At 39.6% G+C, this 21,449-nt stretch overlaps 2 protein-coding genes across 6 annotated transcripts in view; one reads left to right on the forward strand and one right to left on the reverse strand.

Moving 5' to 3' along the window:
* LOC135935477 (ly6/PLAUR domain-containing protein 6-like) overlaps window positions 1–21,449 on the forward strand; it is a 120,614-nt gene that overhangs the window by 39,026 nt on the left and 60,139 nt on the right. For 4 of the 5 annotated variants that reach the window (XM_065477832.1, XM_065477836.1, XM_065477834.1 and 1 more), the window contains one exon: window positions 9,618–9,712. The gene's annotated coding sequence lies outside the window, so the exon portion shown is untranslated. Of the gene's footprint in view, window positions 1–6,372; window positions 6,704–9,617; window positions 9,713–21,449 lie in introns of those variants that run through there. The other variant, XM_065477833.1, reaches the window with a different exon arrangement.
* LOC135936298 (uncharacterized) lies at window positions 63–2,148 on the reverse strand. The gene is made up of 3 exons (XM_065479059.1): window positions 1,857–2,148; window positions 1,625–1,802; window positions 63–1,285 (listed from the first exon to the last, which is right to left on the reverse strand). The coding sequence occupies exons 1-3, from the start codon at window positions 1,911–1,913 to the stop codon at window positions 1,044–1,046; spliced, it is 477 nt and encodes a 158-aa protein (XP_065335131.1). The 5' UTR covers window positions 1,914–2,148; the 3' UTR covers window positions 63–1,043.

A 21,449-nucleotide genomic window follows, 5' to 3' on the forward strand; every position in this document is an offset into this window, starting at 1 on the left:
TACTCCAAATCACTATTTCTTATCGTTTTATAGCCTTTTTCCATTTTTTTTTTGTTTTGTAATCGGTAACAAATGCTTTAAATTAAGCCTAGCTTAACCTATATTTTGTGTTCAAAAATAATATTGAAGGGGAATTTCCCTTCCCATATTTTTTGCCCTTAAACCGTCTAAATTCGATTAAAACCAAATATAAAATGTTTTGCTTATTTTAATTTAAATTCATCTGTTTAACGTACCCAACTCAAGTAACTAAAAAAACACGTACTTTTCTCCCAAAAAAATACGAGTTGAGCCTTTTTGCTGTGCTTTTTCGCTCCCAACTAAATCATTTTAAATTTCACCATCCCATGGACTGGTATATATTTTTCATTTTTACCGTTTTAACGCAAAATAAACAGTGAGGAAATAAATCTCTTCTTATTTTGGTTGCGAACCTTTCTGATAATATGAATTATTTGAAAATTCTCCGTCGACGCAGAATTCAAATTTATGCTCTGAGTGGAGCACAATGCGCCTCTTGGGACGCGTGTGTAATAATAATAGCACGCGGTTGAATTAAACAAATTTATGCTCTGTAGCGGTGCGCGCATAAAATTCATAAACCTCGGCCTGCTCTTGTATGTGTCACGTGCAATTACGTGGCCACTTTTTCACGCCAATTATGAGCCATTAATTCGGGTCTTTACGCGTAAATTAACATCCTTGGTGCGCTGGCCGTGGTCCCATGCATAATACATGGGACTAGGTGTCAAAATTATGCTCGGGAGACTACAAAAAGCTGGAAGCCTGGGCAGTAAATTCCAATGCTGACCGGCGTCCGTCTCAAAAGTGGAAAAACTCGGCTCTTCCCATAATAAAACGCAGCCGGAGCTCGAATAAAAAGCTCATAAAAGGCTAGAAAAATGCGCCGACGCGCTGATTGATGCTGACGCAAATGCTGCTTAATTTTTCCCTGCCAAGGTGGTCGACATATGCAAGCCCACCGCTGCGTCTTTTGTCCTTTATTATTCACTTATCTCGCTTCCACAATCATTTTCCGTAAATCAACGGTGCTGGCAGAAGCTGGCCGTGGCCGAGGACGAGTTAGTCTCGGTGCACAGCTCGTCGAAGTTTCCTCCAAAGTAGGGCCAGAAGAAGAAACACTGTCTTGAGTAATTGTTGGCCAGCTCGGGCTGCTGCAGGCCCCAGTGGAAGTCGGTGATTTGCTCGCCACTCGTTTCCCAAATCCACTTTTTCTGCCCTTCCTCTCGAAGGGCGCTCGTCCAGAAGATTGCTGAGCTCCAACCTACGGGAATAATATTGTTTTATGACTCATATTCTTCAGGGTTTGCACATTATTTGTGAGTCCGGTTTTTCCAGACCATATGAGGGATTTATTAATTTCTTATTCCAATCATGACAAAATTATCGAATAATTGCAAATTTAAAGCCAAGATAACGAAAGAGTTTTTAGGTGAGACTAAGACATAGAGTCATGTCGGTCTGTGCATGTTAGCAGAATGGGAGATTGATTTTTTTTGTCTGAATATTAAATGAAATGGTATAGTTAAAAATTTTGCATTATTTTGTCAATCAATCGCCCTTTTCTAAACCCTGGTACCCACGGCCTTATGGCCTTTCGAACCTGTTTCCCAGGACCAGAAGTAGAGGTCTTCGTATCTTCCAGGCCGGTCGAAAGACAACAGGCTCATGTTTCGTGAAGCGCAAAACGCCATTGACTCGTGCCTCGTCATCGGCACGTTGGACAGTAGGTATTCCTCGCCATTGATGTTTATGATCTCCGTCTCTCTTTCCACCGGCAGCTGAAAAATCTCGCTTTCAAAATGCTAATCTTAAGAAAAATATAAAAATTTTACCGCTGAGGCGCCAAGGGAAGCTGCTAATAAAAGCAGTGCGATACGCCCGCCCTGCATCTTTTATGATGATCGTAAGCGTCTCTCGACAATTTTTATATGCATTGCGCTGCGCCCGATAATCTTCTTTATCAGTCCGTTGGATCTGCAAATCATTGCATTCCGGTCTTAAGTGGCCGGCGCTTTTTACTTGAGCAAAAACACAAGTCATGAGTATGTAGCCGTCGTAATCATCATGAGAACGCTCAGCAAAAACTGTAATTGAATTTAATGGTCGAATTTAATTTGCAATTATTTATTTATACTATAATCCACAGTACAAATCACATTTTGATACACAAAAACATCATTTTCTGTTGACTCTTATATTGCATACATTAAACTGGAGCATAACATTTGTACCATTTTGTTCAAATTTAGAAATAACCCGCTAGTAGATTTCCTGTGTCTAATAGGGATTATAATTTAATCAAAATGCATCACGATTTATTTAAAATAAAAGGGCATTTGAATCGATTTTTCTCCTTTCCAAAAATTTTTACACAAGGTAAGTGTAAAGAACAAAATTGTTCCAGAAATTAAAATTAGGATTCATTTTTCATGTTTGCCTGGAAAATTATACGCGTTGGTAACAAAAATTTTTTTAAACTCAAAAGGCATGCAAGGGTTTCCTTGATGGTTTTATTTTGTTTGATTATTCCATTTTTGTTCTTGGCAAATTACAAATGTTGCAATTGCCGAGCAGTCGTCGTCAAAGAATCCTCCCCAGTAGCCCGAAACGAAGATGCAAAGTGGGTCGGTGCTGTTCTCCAAATCGGGCTGCTGCAGACCCCAGGGAAACTCGTTTATCCGTTCACCGCTGTTTTCCCAAAGCCATTCCTTCGAGTTTGCTGGCCTATAGGCGTCGGTCCAGTACGTTTGCCCGTACATATCTATTTTTTCGAATCAGTCGTTATTCGGTGGTGAAAGTGTTTATATCTTGCCATTGGAAAAGCTCCAGTTGGTGATGGCCTCGTATCTGCCAGGCCGGTCGAATGACACCAGGGTTGAATTTCGCGCGACACACAATAGCACCGAATCGTTCCTCGCCACCTGCGTGTCGAAGAAAATTAAAAAATCCTCTCCGCCGATGGTGACGGAGTTTCCTGGTGGAGCCACCTGGGAAATTTGACTGTTTTATTTTGTTTTGTGGAACAGAAACAAACAAGTCATGTACCGATACCGAGGCAACGCACGCTGACAGAGCAGCAACCACGAACACAATGTGCCTACTCTGCATCTTGTCGAACGAGTGGATTTACAAGATTATTCCAAGAACATTAGTCTCTAAAATCTTTTTTTGCGTCTCGATAATCTCTGTCGTTGCTAACTTAATCAGATTTAGATTCTAACTATCGGGTTGGGAATTTTAGATGACATCCTCGATAAAAATAGAGAAGGCTCTTTTCAGCTTCTAAAAAGGGTTATCCATTTCAATGCGCAAAATCAACCCAATAGTATTCAGATAAAAATAAGGAATGGAAAATTCAACCAATTTTTTTAGTCTATCACAAATTTCCCGTATTTAAGATTATATCTCGCGCCAAACAAGACAGAGAGCATATATAAAAATTAAATTAAAGAAACAACTTTTGCGATGCAGTGTTTTTTTTATAAAATTGATCGGATTTTAACGGGTATTAATAAACCCTGATTAAAAATGAGGTGCGGTCAAATTCGAATGGCAATTTTAAATTATTTTCGGCAGGACAGTCCCTTGAAATCATCTGTACAATAACGCAAAATATGCTGGTCGAGCTCGGTGCCTCCTCCTTATTTCAAAAAGCAAATTAAAAAATACTCCAAAACAATGAGATAATTTTGAGTACCGTTTTTCATTCCAAGTTTTTTGAGAATGTTTCGATCGAGCGTTAGATGGCTTTTGGCCCCAAATACCGGGTTTAGACGGTAAAAAGAGTCTCACAAGTCTTAAAATTGCTTAAAACATGCAAATTTGGTGCTCAAACTCTTAAATCAAAAGCATCTAAGCATCAGATAAAATAAAATAACTGTCAATCCTCTGAAATTCCCAGCCCTAGAAAAAACGATGCACTTGGGGGAAGAAGCCTGGCCTCTATTACGAAGCGCCGGCGCATGATTTTTTTATATAGATCATACTCTGGTTCTGCTCTTATTATTCTTTGTGTGGCTGCCTGGCGGAGCAGCTATATTTTTATGTGGCAATTCCTAGGCCATAAATTTGCCGATGCAATTTCATCTCCTTGGAGCCGATACAGAATGGCCCATTAAACGCAACATTATGAGATTTAATAAATTCAGGCACCGCTCTGCCCCGAACGAATTGGTTTCAATAAAAGTATGTGTTGCAGCAGCCAAATTCTCGCGGAAAATGTGGGCCAATGGTGCAAATCGATACTTGTCTATTTACTTGGCAAAACATTTTGTATCGTCTCCAATCGTGTTACGCGCAGCGGAAATGAAAGTCTTATCGTTGAAATTGAATTTTGGAATCATTGATGACAGAAAACAACATCCAAATTCGAAACTCAAGAAATCTATATTTAGGAAACAAGTTTTTTTCAAATTTCAACTCCGGCTGATCAGCTGGTGCTCACTCAGCTGCTTTAATCAAGTGACAAAAATTATTCTTGTCTTCACAAAAAATTGTTTGCGAAATGTTTAAATACCTTGTTTTGTTGCAAATTTTTACTCCACAGAAAAATGTGAATTTAAACGGTACTTGAACGGCAACATACAGTAGAGCAATTAAACGCTTTGTTAATCTTCACAAACGAACGCCTTTTAAACAAAAGCGATATACTATTCTTAAGAAAACGAGTCATGAATATATCTGCGTCTATAATCACTCAAAACCAGCTTTACAGAGGGTGAAAAACACCAGCTCTTTGCTTAATTAGTCCTACTTTAATTCGACGCGAGAATAAGAACAACGAATAAAGGGAATAAAGCAGCCATTTTATATGCACCGTGCTTGGAAGGCTGCAAATAAAGCGAGTAATTAATTCCTCTCGCGTTGCCTGCTCGCGTAAGACGCGGAGAATAATTTTCGCCCCTCCTGGTTAGTTATGATCACCTGCCATCGCCACCCGGGCGAGCAGAAAAATGGCGGCGGTGCGTGCAAACGCAAACACCAGCGGCTCAATTTCGCCACCTCATTCTTCTTGAAAAATTAAACGCCCCGGGGATTTATTGTTCATACATGCACGCATAGCTGCAGCAGCGAATTATGTCAGCTCGCTTGGGATGACAAACTTTGTAGTTTAAAGTCCTGTCTTGGGAAGAAAGAAATATAAAGTTAACTCCTCAGCAAGTGGGACGAAAACAGCGGAAATTTGAAGCTGAAGTTTGTGGTTTTCTTGAATTTTATTACAAAACGCTCTAATTTAAGTCCTGATATTTACTGGGTTGTTAGCTTTAAAATTACAAATTCAAGTGTGTGCGGTTGTTCAAAGTGAATTGGATTTATTATTCTATTAATTATTCATGCCAATGGAATGGCAAACAGATGATAATTATAGCAGTTTTTGTCCTCATAGTCGACTTTTCCTTGTTTTCCCGATTTAAAGTCGATTTTTATATTTTTATTTTGGTTAAGACCGAGACTTAATCTTGTCAGTCTGTGCCATTATTTAGCACTGCAGAAGGCGCTGCCCAAAATTGAAATATGTTTTTTAGATTTAATTTTAATATCATTGTATATCTTTCAAATAATTAATTATTTGTCATATTATTCTTTCTTTTTGTAATCAAGGACGTCCTGAAGGGTTTTTTCTGTGGGAAGAGTAGTGGGGAAGAACAAGGGATGGAATAGCTAACTTGTACACACAAGAGTTTTTACATTTCCCCCTCTTTCTAATCTCAACATCTTATATGATGGTTTAATTTGCTCTGAATTTAACTCTTTTTTCACGCTTGCATCAATACACCTTTTTCTATATTTAAGAAGCTGTTTCTTTAATGGAAATGTATATTATAAGAGATATCAATTTCATTAGAAATAAACTTTGTGAGAAGCTGAAAAATATTGGTATACATTTCATCATATAAATGGCAGTCATACAAATTAAAAATATAAAAAAACGCTGATAAAAAATGTGTTGATAGTTAAACTGTCTAAAATTGAAATTTATTCCAAAGAAAAACTAAAATATTAATTTTCAAATACAAATACTTGTTAAAAATGTCCATATTTCATTAAAAATAAAATAATTTATAATAAAATAATAACTATAACCTCAAATTATTGTTTTGATTTTTTCAATAATAGCTAGCTATAAAAATTTATCTGTCAAAAAATGCTAGTGGGATTGAATGCAACCCCTCGTTACTGATTTAATTTCTAAAACTAGAAGATATTTTTTAAGAACGCAGTGTAAAAGTTTGGCGGCGCTGGCAGGGGAAGGCGTACCGAGCGAGCGGTGGGAGGGCGGTGTGCGCGGCGCGGCGCGGCGCTCACCACACACCTGCAGCAAGGCAAAGGCATGTCGTGTACCTGCCGGCTTGTTGGCCCCGCACCGCACGCAGGATCCTCGGCGGCGACGAGAGCCGATATTGCGAGTTGTGCCGGCCGTTCGTCAGTCTCACAGTGAGCCGGCGGATTCGGTCTCAGTGAGCAGTCAGTGGCCGCGGCGGCGTCAGTCGGTGTGCGCGCGGCCTTGGCACCAGACGCAGCCTTTCTCGCTCGCTCTCGCATCTCGCAGTCAGCCAGTTCGTTAATCCCGGGCGGCGGAAAGTGCGTGCTTGCTCGTAAAGTGTGCCGCCGGACGGAAAAGATAAAGAGCTGGCTGGACACGCGGCTGCCGCAACTCCGAGTCGCAGCAGCAACACAGGTAAAGAGACATTGCTCTTTTAGCAAAGCCGCACGGCAATTTTCTTAGGAAATTTGTGGCCTCTCTGGTTTCTTTTTCTGCTCTTTCAGAGAGACAGAGAAAACATTATTTACTTTTAGGTCGTCAAATCGATCTGCTCTTTTTTATGTTTTCCTCTTTTAACAGGGAAACTTATATGAATTAGATAAAACTTATGAATGGTTGCTAAACTGGTATTTTTAAATTGTTTCCCCCGCCAGGAGTTTTTTAAATGAAAAAATCATCGTCATAAAATTCAATCGAAATTTAGTGGTTTTAGACGGATTATAGGTTCTAAGAACGGCATCAATAATAAGTATAGCTCAAAAATTAATGTGTGATTCGTCCTCAATTGGGGATACAAATGAAAATCAAACACAGACAAAAAATTTCGATCGCCCTAAATCCCAAATTATCGATCTCCTGAGATTGTTGGTCGTATTTCTGTTCGTGGCTTAAACGCATATTTCTCTCTTTAAACTCTTGAATTATTCAATACTGTATAATTAATTCAATTAGCCATGTGCGAAACATATCTTAATTTGGCAAAATTGATCGTTTCAAGTACCCAAGCAATTACATACGAAGTTCTCATGAATTTTTATCAATATTTTAAATTAAATTACACGTTGGTTACGATTTATTACAATTATTTCGCAAGCTCCACACAAAAATTACGCTGGTTACTCTTGGGTAATTGAGGGGGAAAACGGCGAAATTGCTTAATTTTCATTTTTAAACGAGAGGAGCAGTGCCAATTAAATTCTATGACGGATGCCAGCCAGTTATCTCCTCGTAAAAATTTTCCCATGGTCCGTCGGTAATTTTTATCTCTGCTCTTTTCGCCCAGAGCTCCAGCAGCTCTCACGCAATTGAAGCTGACCGACCGGCCGGCCTCCCTGCCTGCCATCGGCTTTTATTTCACGCAGTGATTGCTTTCTGGGGCGCAAGAAATTCGATCTGCCATAAAATAATCAGGCGAATGCAGTTCCATTTCGTGCCGGATCGAAAATAAGATCTCTCAGCACGTGCCGAAATGTCCATTTTCTGCCGCAAATAATTTCACACAGCAGCAGTGGCAAACTTTTCTCATTTCCCTTTTGTTTATTTCTTTTGTCCCTTATCTAGATATGGTCTGGGGAGGTGACGAATCTCGAGATTCGTCTTGATGAAAATTGGACGAGAGCAGCCACTCTCTCGGATCGTAATTTGGACGAGACAAATATTTTCATTTCGGCTTTTCGAGTGACAGCAGACGCTCGCTTGGAGCGACTTTTATTAAAACTGCCACTTTGTCTGCCTGATGCATTCGCCTCCACAGAAAATTGCTTGTTTTACGGGGATTTGCATTCGAAACGAGATTTCGTAGAGAGCGAAAAAACAGCTCGGCGCGGAGACAAATGAAAACATCCAAGGTGTTCGTTAAAGAATTCTTTCCAGGATTCAAACTTTCGCCCAATTGACTCTGCCTCCGAGGCTTTTCAATTAATTCAACAAAATCTGATTTTCAGCTATTAGAGATCAATAATTTAATGTTAAAAATATGTTTGATTAAATGGTCTGGAAAGCTAGAAAATTTCCAATTCACTTTTTAATATTATATATATATACAGGTCTTTGATAAATAAACGTGATTGAATATTTTTTCCTCAGATTCAAATCATCACGGAACCATAAAATGAGCATAAAATACTTTCAATCATCTAAAATTGCCAAAAACATTGCTTAAGCGTCGAAACCAGCTAACAATTTTGGTAAAATATTCCTTATACACTTTGCCAAATTTGTACAATCAGGGAAATTTTTCTACCAACCTTTTTTGCTGATCTAACTAGTAGTCCGAGGATTTGTTCTCTTACAAAATAAAATCCGGTTCCATTTCAAGGTGGTCTCACTTTTAGACCTCTATTCGTAGCAATTTTTATTCTTTGACGGAGAAAACAAGGACTTATTACAACTGCGTAGTATTTTTTAATCAAAACAGTTATTTCTAATGAAAAATACCTCACCGTTTTTAATTATAGTGTGTCGTGAAATACATTATTTCAAATGAATACTCATTTTGAGCCAGAAAATATATTTAACCTGTTCATTCTTAACTCAAAGGCTCAAAATTGACTTTTATTACAAAATTTCAGTGCAATTGTAACTGTTTTACTCTTGCAAAATAAACCTGCCCTTAAAATAACAGAGACTCTCTTTTTCAAATTAGAAAAAAGTGAAAAGTAAATAAAGCCCACCGAACATGAAAGTAATGCCTCAATACCATCTAAAACCGACTCTCTTGCTTTGTAAAACAGCCCGACTTTGTTTATAAATTTTTATCAAAACTTCTAGAATTATTCAAATGCTGAAAAGGATAAATATTTTATACCACAGTTTCGAGTTTCAAATATCAAACGCAATAAAATCCCCTGAAAATCAATCAAAAGCAGGAAACAATCCCTCCGCTGCTCCATGCCATCGGGCGTGTATTTTTATTCATTTATTTTTTTACCGAGGTTTTCGATGCATATGTATCGTGCACGCAGCGCCCAATTAGCCGAGGCTCGTTTGGTCCAAAAAGGAGGCGGTCGGTGAGTGTATTTCCCTTTTTCGAGAGCACAAGTGCGGCTCACTATGGTTTCAGGGCTCAATCGAGCAGGCCACGAAATCCAAATTACAGGTTTTGCGCCCGGCCGGCGTCGTGCACGCTGCCTTTTCTTTAATTCCCTGCTCTGTCTGTCTCGCCCGGCCGCCGAGTGATTCGTGGAAAAACGGTTCGACGCCGGCGATCAGTTTCACGTGGATGAAATTTAGATGATTGAATTTGAATTGGAAATGGCCGCGTACACACATAAATATGTATGCTGGGTAATTCAACTGGATCATATTTCTCTGTGTTCCATTGTTGCAGCGGGTGAGGCGGAGGCGTGATGCCCGCTCAGTCCTTCGTCAGAGCTGCTCTTCCCACAACTCATTGCGTGCGAGAATTCGGCTCTGATTTTGCTGGTGAGTACAATATACAAACTACAAACACAATATACAATATACCTTCGGGAGGCTTCACGCAGGAAAAGAACTGAACGATTTAATTTTAATCTATATTTTGTGAACGGATATGCCTGTTGTTTATTTAAAAAAAGATGAAGATAAGATTTTTTAAACATTACAAGACTTGGCAATTCTTTTTTGCATAAAAATGGAAACCCATTAATTCAAGGAGAGAAGTCGGTTTTTAACTTTTGAATTCACTTCATTTTCGTCTCTGAGTTCCCCATTTCAAAATTTCCACAGGTTACGCCCTCTTCCAGTGGTCACTTCACAGAAAATTCGGTGTGGACGTGTTTTTCGAAAATAAATTAATTTGTCCTAGGTTACCTCGTAGATATCGATTATTTACCGTTTTAAGTGGAAAATAAACAAGCGGCTAAGGCACGGATTAAAACAATCGATTATTTTTGCAAATTCTCAGCAATTCATGATATAGGAAAGATGAATTAAAAGCTCTTCAAACAGAGAGGTTGTAATTTAAAAATCAATATAGGGCAAAGAAAATCTATTTAAATTACTTCTCTGGTTCTATTTAGGTTCCCAGAGAACCCCCAAAACTTAATTCAGCAGTAAACAAAGAGCAATATTGTCAATTGTCAGGACTTTTTTCAAAGCCTTTCTTTTGTTCTTTACATTTTTCTACACTTCAAAGAGTTTGATAGTTTTTGCATGCGCATTTGAGAGTTCCCAGAATGCAAAATTCAATTTTTCCGCCCGCCTGGAGCGACCCTTTTGTTTCCTCTGCGTTCTTTTCATGCTCAGACAGACAGTGCACCCGCAGGAGCTCGGCACTTTCATTTTACTGAATTTCGCAAGCAGCTCTCTAAAAGCTGCGTGAAGAACACACCATTTGAATATTTCCTAAGACCGATAACATTTTCCGCGCAAAAAGAGAATAAAAAACTTTTTCCCGTAGGATTCCCGAAAGGCAGGAAAATTATGTAAATTTTTCAGGCCGCAAAGTAAACTTTTATTGGCGTGAGAAGGCTTATTTTTTCGACACTGTTCGAGCCCTTTTTTTACTCCGCAGCGGGCGGTTTTATTGTGCTCTGCGGATGAATCTGGTGCAATAAAAAGGTTCATTTTGCGGCCCATTATTAGCCGAACGTTAGTTATAGTTGCCCTGGAAGAGGCACGACGCCAGAAAATGCTCATTTTCATAATGTTAACTCTCGCGGCTATTTACACATTTCTCTCTGCGCGGTCGAAATTTATAAAAGCGACTCATATAATGCACTTTACGCGAGTTGAACGTGTTCCAAACTGCAATAAATGTCTCCTCGCTCGGAAAGAACTGCTAATTAATTTTGAAGAATAAATCCAGCCGAGTTTCATGAAATATCCTGCATATTTCCTTGCACAAAATATATATATCGTTGAAAGGGCAAAGTGAACAGGTTAACAGGAATCGACTTTTCGCTCTGTCGGGTCCTTTTATTTTTTATTAAATGACGCGTACATGCTTCAGTTTGCGGTCGTCGCGAGAAAGAGAGAGAGAGAGAGAAATATTCCACCGTGAACGAGGGAAAGAGCGAACCCGCAGCTGGTGAACCGAGCACCAAGCACGCTTTTATTGCAGTTGTTGAGCATGCTCTTCGGAAATGATATTGCATTTGCGCTGCATTGCTCAGAGAGCCGCTTTTATGCCGCTCCCTGGCTATAAACCCACTTTCAAAATTGCATTTTCCCATTAAGGGCAATCGTTTCATTTGAATTTTGTTTCACTGTGTAGGAATATTAATTTCCTTCTATTATGCACTAGAAAAAAATAAATTCATAGTTTTATAGGTTGTGGAATATCCTCAATCTGCGTTAAGTTGTTCAAACGAATTATAACTGTGTAGAAGTTACTCAAGTAAAGTTGCGAAAAACCGACTGTCAATTATTTTTCTGTGACCGCTATAAACATTAAGTTATTAAGCATTTTAAAATATTAAAACAAATATTATTTCTAATTGCTCCTGAAAAAATCAGAAATTTGATGATGTAATCAGGATTTTAGCTGAAAATCTAAAAGAATCGTCAAGTCATACAATTTTCCCGATTTTCCCGTGCCTTGCGACAGAAAGTTACGCCTTCATTGAAATATTCCCGGGGAACCACGCCCCCATTTCAAAATTCCTGTGAGTAAAACCCTCTTCAAGTGGTCACTGATCACAAAGAATTCGGTAGACGAGTTTTTATTTGATAATATTATATTATATATATTATATTGTTGTTTATTCTTGCCAAAGTCATACAAATAATACAAATATAAAAATCACAGCAAGAAATGGCATACAATGGTAGCAGAAGACTGCAAAATCGATCAGATGACATATATATAAAATCACGCCGCACTGAGCCAAAAGGAAATCACATACTAATTATCTTTGTTGAGCCTGCCACAAATGCACAAAAAATAAAGGCAAAATTATCATAGATTTCAGTCACTCTTCCCAACTGTTAATTCGTGTGGAAATAGATTATTTAATTGTTGATTTTAAGTAGAAAAAGCGAGTGACTATTTAACTGCTAGCAATTAATGGCAAAATAAACAAAAATTTTAGAACGTTTAGAAACCGTTTTATATGTTTAAAAACTCCTCAAAATCGTTTATTAAACAACAAAGATGATTTTGCGTTGATGAGACACCGATTATCTGAATCGACTTATATTTTAAGCCAAAATAACTTATTTTTGCGCAGCTTAACATATTTTTTATATCAACCATGTCCATCTAAAAAGCCAAGAGACTAGAAATAAATTCCTTCAATTTCAATTACGCTGCAGAACCAGTCTGGCTGTATCGTCAAAGTTTGTAATTTTCACTGGAAGAAGAAAATAATTTGAAATAAGATCCACTTCATCGTCAGATTTCTTCTCCCCCGCTTTGCGTGACGAAGGGTCAAATACGCGAGGCAACACAAAGCCGAGAGTTGTAATCAAATGCTTTGTTTGACACGGCAAAACGAATGTCTCGGGGAAGGAACGCGCTCTTCCAGGAAATTACTTCATTTCCCCCGTACACCCTGGGCGAGGAATTAAAAAGCCATCAGAGTGCAAAACATCGTTGGAGGGTGTTCTGCCATAACGAGGGGGCTGCAAATTATCGTGGGAAAGTGAGAAGAAGAAGGTGTTTCAAGACGGTGAAGGGAGGGTGGAATAAAGGCGTTATGTTTTCCTCTAACAGGATGTCGGCCAATTAATGAATGACGCTGCACCTGCTGCTGTCGGCTGTTTGAATTATGTGAATAAAACTCGCGGGGCCGGATCAGCAGAAGCACAGGGGTGAAAAATGTTTCACTTTTCCAACGCACATATTTGACGTTCTCTCTTTCTCCCTCTCGTTTGAACTAACTGTGTGTTTGCTCAAGAAGTCGATGGAAGCAGGCCCTGGCTTCAGGCGCCTAACGAAAAGCGCACCGGTGCGCCTTCGTTTGTTCAATTCTTCGCTTCCCTCGGCGCATGATGATGAATTTGCGCCACGCTGCTCGTCCCTCTCAATTAGACTAACTTCCCAAAAACGCCCAATGGGTTGCCGACTCTGGCGTTGATGTGCAAACAAAGCGGCCCTTCTTTTCTTTTTCATCAAGCGCAGTAAAAATTCCTCTTCGAGGAAATGATATTTATCTGCTGGAAATGGGCCCATAAATTGCGCAAAGATCTTCATTAGAAGCGCGCTCACAGTGGAATGTTATGCTTTCATAAAAATGATTGCCGCGCCGAGGATAATTATCGCAATTTGCTCTCCAACGAGTGCTTTGTTTTCTCGTGTGGCAATTAAAAACAAACAGACGAAGCAGAGATCGCACACGCAGAGGAATTCGGAATTAAAAGGAAATGAATTAGACAAAAATGTATCGAAAAACTATTTTTATTCTTCCAGCCGTATTCTTTTGAAACGATGTTGCCACGATGAACTTTTTCAAGTTGGAGAAAAATATTTAAATGCTATGCCCAGCTAAAAATGTTAATCGGTATAGCAAAGAGCCGTTGTAACTTGACGAAAGAGATAGACCAGCACATTGTGATTATCTATGTAGGCTGGTTAAAATTAGGAAGGACAGTTCTAATCGTCGGTCTTTTGCTGATCATTTGGTATAACAAGCAGCCCAACAGCCACGGCAGCCCATTCTTTAGCAGCTACCATGAAATTTTATGACGTTAAAGTGAGCTTGTCGCTCTCTTTTGCTAACGCGCCGGCCAGTTCGCAAAATTACAACGTTCGGTACTCCTCTATCATTCCACAATTTTTACACAGCGTTTTAATCTTATTCTAAATTTTCCCTATATCAAGGTTTCCAATTTTTCAGTACGGTATTACCACGGCTGTTAACTTCTTTACAAGAAAATGCTACACCATAAATCCAGGTCATTTCTGGAAATTTTACGAAAAAAATAGTTTTTAGTCAACTTGTCCGCCCTTTTGCCAAAACCTATCCAACCAAAGCTTTTTTGATCTTGTGAGAGACGCTTGACACTTCATTTTCGCCTCTTTTTCTATTTATATTTCTAGTAGCCCTGTCCATGAATAATTCGCAAGCCCAACTCGCATTCTACGAAAGCGACACGCAGCCTGAGAAATCACTTGTTTTGCCGCTCTCAGCGCCTAAGCCGAAGAGCAAAGTGGATTTTTGAAAAGCGAGACGCAGGTGCAGCTGGAAATGTGACTGGCTCGTGGCTGAATAAACGGCGAGCGGGGTTGGAAGGTCACAAGTCGGCCCAGAATGTGCTGCTGGTGAAAGATTAATGGCCGAGATGATGATAGAGGCGCCCGCTGCCCAGCTCATTCACTCTCTCCATGCCACAAAAGGGCGCTAAAAGGAGCCCGAGATGCGGTGCAGATAAAGCAGCGCATCAGGCGTGGGCCCCCACCGCGGTGCGAATCATCCCTGCAGTTGGAAGCCGGAAAATTTCGCAGCAAAACACAAACACCGACGTGGCATGGGAATTCCAAATTGTGTCCTCGCTTGGAAATTCCTTTGCAGGCCTGTGAATATTTAGGAAGATCGACTAAATTTTTCTGAGCTTCATTTCATGCTTTCGCGGAACTGTGACATATTTTTATTGATGCGAGATTCTTTGAAAAGAGGCTCTTAAATCTCTTAAAAATTGCAAATTTACTTCTGTATAGATACAAAAAGTATGTATATTTAAAAATTACCAATTAAGGAACAGAAATATATTAAATCAAGATTTTAATGTATGGCCATTGAAAATTTTAGTAGATTACCTATGTTACTGTTTGCAAAATACATTTATGAAACAAAAAAGGACAGAAAAGTGGTAATAATAAATTTTTTTAATAAGCAAGGTAATTTGTTGTGTTACTAAACGATCTAAACCATCTAAAATTCACATTCGTACTTATGTTATGAATTTTAAAAAATGAACTGTGACTAGAGTGCTGAAATTAATTATTTGTTTAAACCTTTTGCAGGGCCAAAAGGAAGCGGTGAATATTTGTAAGAACCATAATGTGGATTTTTCAGCAATTGTTTTCCAGCTCACATTTTTTCAGCAAACATTTTCCTGATCTCTTTAAAATTTTCCTGGAACTCGTGAGAAACCTCATATTTACCTTCAGTATAAAAACATGTCAGGAAGCTTAGTAAAATTCTATCGAAATTCTAAGAATTGCTTTATTCACTCTCCGCAACCTTTTTGCGCGCGGATCCGTATTACATTTTCTTCTGATTGTGAGGGAGCGGGCTCTTGGCAAAAAACGCCGATATTTTCAGCGTGTTGAGCACCGCTGAGAATACCAAAGTGTGTTCGATTTGCTCGGAGAGTGCTAAAAAAAGGATGCACCGAAGAGAAAATACAAATAAATCCATCTGGGGCTGCGCAAAAATTTCCAAGTAAAATTAATATTGGACGAAGAGCAGCGAGTGTGGCATATGGAGAGCAGCGGCGGTCTGCTTTTATTTCTCTCAGTGTGTGTCGAGATTTAAACGTCTGGAGCGCGGCAGAATGGAAGATTTAGCCGCCGGGCATAATTATTATGCCTGGCTCTCTGATAAAGGAGATGATTCTGGCGATAAAAAAGCGCCTCTCGCTGCCGCCGCCGTTGCAGTGGGCGGATTTGCAAATGGCAGCAGAATGCTGCGAATTTGCTTAGCCAAGATTTGCATCAGCTCCGTTCAAGGCTGGTGAATTCAAAACATTGTAATCTGAAATACCAATAACACAAAGTCCTAATAGCGAAGTGATTTTTGCTTTGCAATAGATCCAAGGTCTAGTCTGAAGTCTTTTGTGAGTCGGAGCGCACTATTTTATCAGAGATGCATCTTTTTGTGCCTTCTACGGTCTACATAAAACTTTATCGGAGTCTAACTTTTCGTCTAATTGGTTGAGAAGGAAATTTAAACTGATCGAAAGCACCGCTGAAGGGGTCGAGAGGGACAAAAGCGACATTTTTTGTCTGCGTCGGTTCGGCAGCGAATAAAAATACATACCTTTGGGCTGCTGGCAGAAAGTTTTAATTAATGTCGGGATGCATTAGAGACCGCCATGAGATGCGAGATAAGCCGCTTGTTTCTCCGACTCCCCAGTGCGCCCTCCTCGCGCTCACTTCTCATCTCTCGCGAAATGGATTGCGCCGCCCGAAGAATGAAGCTCGCTTGCAATTATTCATCTGCCTTTTTTCTGCCAACGTGGCGGTGGCGGCAGCGACGTTGGCGCACCGTGCATATTATTAAAATTCTAAATACCCTCCCGCGAGAGTTGTCAGGCAGCGTGCGGCCCGCTTAGTTAGTAAACTTATTCCCGGCGCGTTAACGATCCGCACCTTTGTGTGCTCTGCCCCTGATAATCATAATTCAACCGCTAATTGATTTAAACGCTTTGGATTTATCGCGCCAATTAATTCTGAGACCTCACCCACCGTGGTTTGTTCAAGTTTGTTTGCTAATGGCGGACGAAAGAGAGGAAATTTAACGTCAATGTTTGTATTTTTAGGCTGCGGCTTTGTTATAATTTGTTTTTCTTCATTATGCGTGTCACTCGCAACAGGAAAAAATGGAAAAAGTTCTTTTACAGCCTCCTGAGTTTTAATGAAGCAAAAAAAGTGTTTCTCTTAGAATGCTACGAGTTTTAAATAACAAATATATAATTGGAAAAGTTATGGTCCAACATTTTGACAATGAATTCCTCCAGAAAAATTGAATTAAAATCCTTTTAGCATCACTTATTTCTGATATGTGTGATTTCAAATTATCCTGGTAGCTTCTAAAATAAAAACCAACTCATTTAAGTTTATTTATTTAAAATTTTTAGACCAGGTTATTTAAAATTAACATTTCAGTTTCCATTCAACTTCTAAAAAATGAGATTAAAAAACTAACTACCTATAAACGTATTGTAATATAGTGTTCATGAATTCTAGAGAAAAATCATGGCATATTTAGTGAGCTGTTGCAATTTTTTAACATATCCTAGAAACAATTCCTTTTCCCGCCATTTCCCAGAAAAGTTATTTCAATAATTGATTCGTATTTTCAAGCAAGTTATTATGCAACCCTCACAAAATTAAAAAGCTGAAATAAAGCTCAATTCTATGAAAACTATATTAAAAAACTAAAACTAAAAGTTGTTACATTTGTGCGCGCGATTTTCCCAGAATACATTTGGGCTGGAAAAATATTTCTAAAAAAAAGGTATGAGAATTGCACATCATATGACTCGTCTTGCTGAATAGATTCCAAAAATAATTGTAGAGGGATAATAACAAAGCTAATAATTTAAAGTAAAAAAATACATAATGTTCTGATGTTTGACATTACAATCATAAACATTTCGTTCTAAAAATGACAAGCAGAAACTGCTCATACATGAGCAACACAGAAATTGTTTGAACGTTGTCATAAGAATTGGTTAAAAAAAGGAAATGGAATCCAGCCAAAAGCTTGGTTTGGTGCTGAAATGAGCTTCGCACACAGCAGTAATTTTCAAACAACAAAAAAGGCGCAGCTAATAAAAAGCATTTTATTAAAATTTCGGGGCTTACATCAGCACCTGCTCACTTCCCATTGGATTATTCCGGGAATGTTTATGGCGCGCGAAAGAGGGCTTTTAGCTAAGCGCCGCGTAGTAAAAGACGAGAAAACAAACATATCGCATTACGGATTTAATTAAAAAAGTTAAGAGCGCCAGTAAGGAGGAGGGGGGCGGTTGAAGGAAAGGAAAACACCTGCACACACTTCTCTCCCCGGCTGCTAAACAAATTTGGTGCCCTCGTAACTCACCTGAAGTAAATTCTCAAAGCTCAGCACGCGGCTGCTCGTTACGACGGAGCACATAATCTCTCGGCTGCTTTTTCCTCCGGGCGAAAGAGCAACAGCAGCCGTGTGTTTCGAGGAATTTCCACAGCAATTTCTGACCTTCTTCTCTCTTTCTCTCTTGATGCAGAAATTGCAGCACTCACAAACGAGGCGGCCCGACATAAAGGCTCTCGGCCGGCGATTTGCATAATCGGCCCGGCTTTTCCACCGCACCGCGCACCAATCTGCATAATACATAAAGTTGCACTTTATGAAAATTGACTGCAGCAACACAGCAGTGCGATGGCTGGCAATTAGCGCGTCGCCAGCGCCTACTGTATTAATGTGACGCTAATTACACGCCCGGCGTGCAATTAATTATTACATTTACGTATCGTAACGGCCGCGTTTGATCGGACATAAATTTTGTTCCGCTCTCTCCGCAGTCGCCGCCAGCGCCGTATTATTTTTTGCTAGTCCTCCTTCAGCAGAACAGCAGCCCTTGTTTTTGTTTGGGCGACCCAATCGCATTCAAAGAAAACACTCTGTGCGTCTTACCCGGGATTAAACTTGTGGGGAAGTGACAGACGGGAAATGAAAATGATTCTAAAGCAAACGACATTGATAAAAAAACAAGAATTTTACTTGATTTTTTCCTTAGTAAATATTATTATGATCAAGTCATTATTAGGTTGAGTTATTTGCAACGTTTTAAAATTTCTTTCTACTTTTGGAAGGTTTAAAAAATTATCAATTATATGTTTTCAGATATTCACCACTTAAGTGTTCAGAGCCGCCAACAGAGGGCGCCACCGTTCATTTACAATTAGATTCGGGTAGTTGCACAGCGATTTTAGATTCAATCCTTCTGCTGGATGCATTTTGAACGTAAAGAGATTTAATTGGACGAGCTGAAAGCCAAAATCGGGCAATCCGATCGCGGTAGAAACGAGACAGCATGAACATTATTCGTTTCAATTATGTTTTTAGGTTTCTACCGCGATTATGGCGGCTGAATTGATTTTGGTTTTTTGCGCATCGAATGAAACCTCTTTACGCCAAGTAAGTAAGCACAGTGGCAGGATTAGTTCTGAAATCACATTGTAATTAAGTACCAGTAAACTGTAAATAACCGGTGGCGCCATCTGCTGCCGGGACTGAACCCTTAGACAATTTTGTTATAACTATCTGTTCTATCTTCAATGTTGAGAAAATCAAGTAAAAAACAAATGCTCTTTATATTACAGCTGAGATACTCCTGAAAAATATTATCTGGATTTGGTATTTGCCTAAATTCCTTTTGGAAAAAATACCCAAATTTCCGACCACGCCTCTGAAACACTTCCCGCTGGTGGAGTTGGCCTGGTATGTAGATGCCAACCTGTTCAGACGCGGCGAATGTAATGCTATAGCTGGCGAGCAGCGAGGCAACCCGTTCATGCCTTTTATCGGTCGTGTCGTACAAGCGAGATAAATTAAATAATTCCATTTATACAGCGGCGGCTGCTGTGTCTCGCCAGGACACCTGTGAGCGAAGTGAGTCCTAAAGCGAGTGGACACGTCGAGATAAGCCCGTCAAAAAGTGAAACGGACACGCAGTACAGCAAATATCACAACGCCGCCCCGTGGATTTTTATTTCTATTCGCTGCTGCTGCTGCGGACCTAGTTTGGCCGAGAGAGACATCGCCCAATTGGCTGCCAAATCGCGTGGTTTTTGCAAATTGAATTCGCCGCCGCTGTTGCGAATGTGCAAAAGCTTCTCTCGAGTGTTTGTGTGTGTTGTTGGCATTTGCGGTCTGTGGCAATGACGCAGCCAGCCAACCAGCCAGCCTGCCACCAGAGAAACTGGATAGCGAGTGCTCTGGCTGGCCAAACTGGCCAAACTCTGCAAACTTGCTTTGTTATATTGTGTATTTTGGCCCAACAGTTTCATTTTCATGATGTGCGGTTCATGTCTGGTTTTTTTAGCACTATGCCCAAAAAAGATGTCCAGAACTGGTGTAATGTTGACATTCATGCCGATTGAATACTTTAAGTTAATTCCATTCCTGTTCAGTTTTACTTTTTGGTTTAAGTTAGAGTTTTTGGTAAAGGTTTGTTTTGTCTTGCTTAGGTCAGAAATGCAAGATACTTCAGCTGATCAAGCCTGGATATTTAGATCGAATTTGAGCGGGAACGAATTAATATGTACTCTAAGAAAAGAGGAACTAACTGTCCAAGATTGTCTTACTGATTTCCACAAAATAAAGAAAGAAGAGGGAAAAAAGGATTTGCCACAAAGGGAAAATGGCTGGAGACAATAATAAGCACTAAATCCTATTCACCTAAATTTTCCCTCTCTGAAATACTAATTTTTCTATAACAAAGTAAGAAAGGAAATATGATCCCCACGAGATCCAAAAACTTCAATTCCCTAGTGGTAGCCGTACTTGCGCGGCTCGTGAATGGGCAAGAAGTATTCTCATGAAACATCATCTCTATTTATGGTTGTTTATTCTCACAATTAGTCCATTTGTGAGTTAATATAGTATATCTCTTTTTAACTTTTTAAAATTTATTTTTTTAATTTCACGTCTTGGCAGTATACTAGCAATCTTCCCTGCTGGAGTTAAATTGTGTTTGCTACGCTGAAAAATAAAATTTTCCGCTCAGTTAGGGCATTTTCCTCCAGATTCTCCCGAATGTCGATTTTCCCCTAGATTACGCTTGCTGCACCGACTATTTCTCCGCTCACGGAGATCGAGGCACTTAAAATGAAGTGCCGCCTTGCAATATTTCGCGCATCCCCCGGATTGAAAAGTGTGTATCGCCACGCAAATGGGGTTGTCAGCTTGACGCGAATGGAGTCGGCCCGGAGCGAGGAAAAACGATTTCGCGGTAGTGCAAAAACATTTTCCAGCGCCAGAAAAAATAGTGTTCCCCGAAAGCCGTTAAATTTTATTCAATGGGTGATTCGGTGCAAGCGTATAGTTTCGCATTCAACTACGATTATCCGCGGTGTGTACCCACCGAACAATGAACAAGCGACAATAATAATAAAATTTGCCGACTTGGCATAAACATGTCCTTATTATCATCTTGTTTTACGCGCGAGCCAAACCCGGCAGATCGACAATATGTACAAGAGTGGCCACGCACGCCAGAAAGAAATAATACACCGCATGTACAAGATATTCGCTTCGGCGTGTGGTTCTGGTCTCGTGCTTCTTACAGGCGTGCGAAAAAAGGGAAAAGGCTGCAATGAAATAAGTACATTGGGATAAGTGAACTGGATTTTCTGCGCCAATTTAACACTCTAATTAATTAAAAATCGGGAAAAAAGGAAACCCCGTTTCCTTTAATAATGTTTCAACGGCAAAGAGAAAATTAAATTTGGTTCTAAATAATTAGCCTTTGTTTTGGATCAAATTCCGGACAGTACAATTTGTCACTTAACCATCAAAATTTGACT

The sequence above is a fragment of the Cloeon dipterum genome, chromosome 2 (assembly GCF_949628265.1).
Source record: "Cloeon dipterum chromosome 2, ieCloDipt1.1, whole genome shotgun sequence".
Taxonomy (NCBI): Eukaryota; Metazoa; Arthropoda; class Insecta; order Ephemeroptera; family Baetidae; genus Cloeon; species Cloeon dipterum.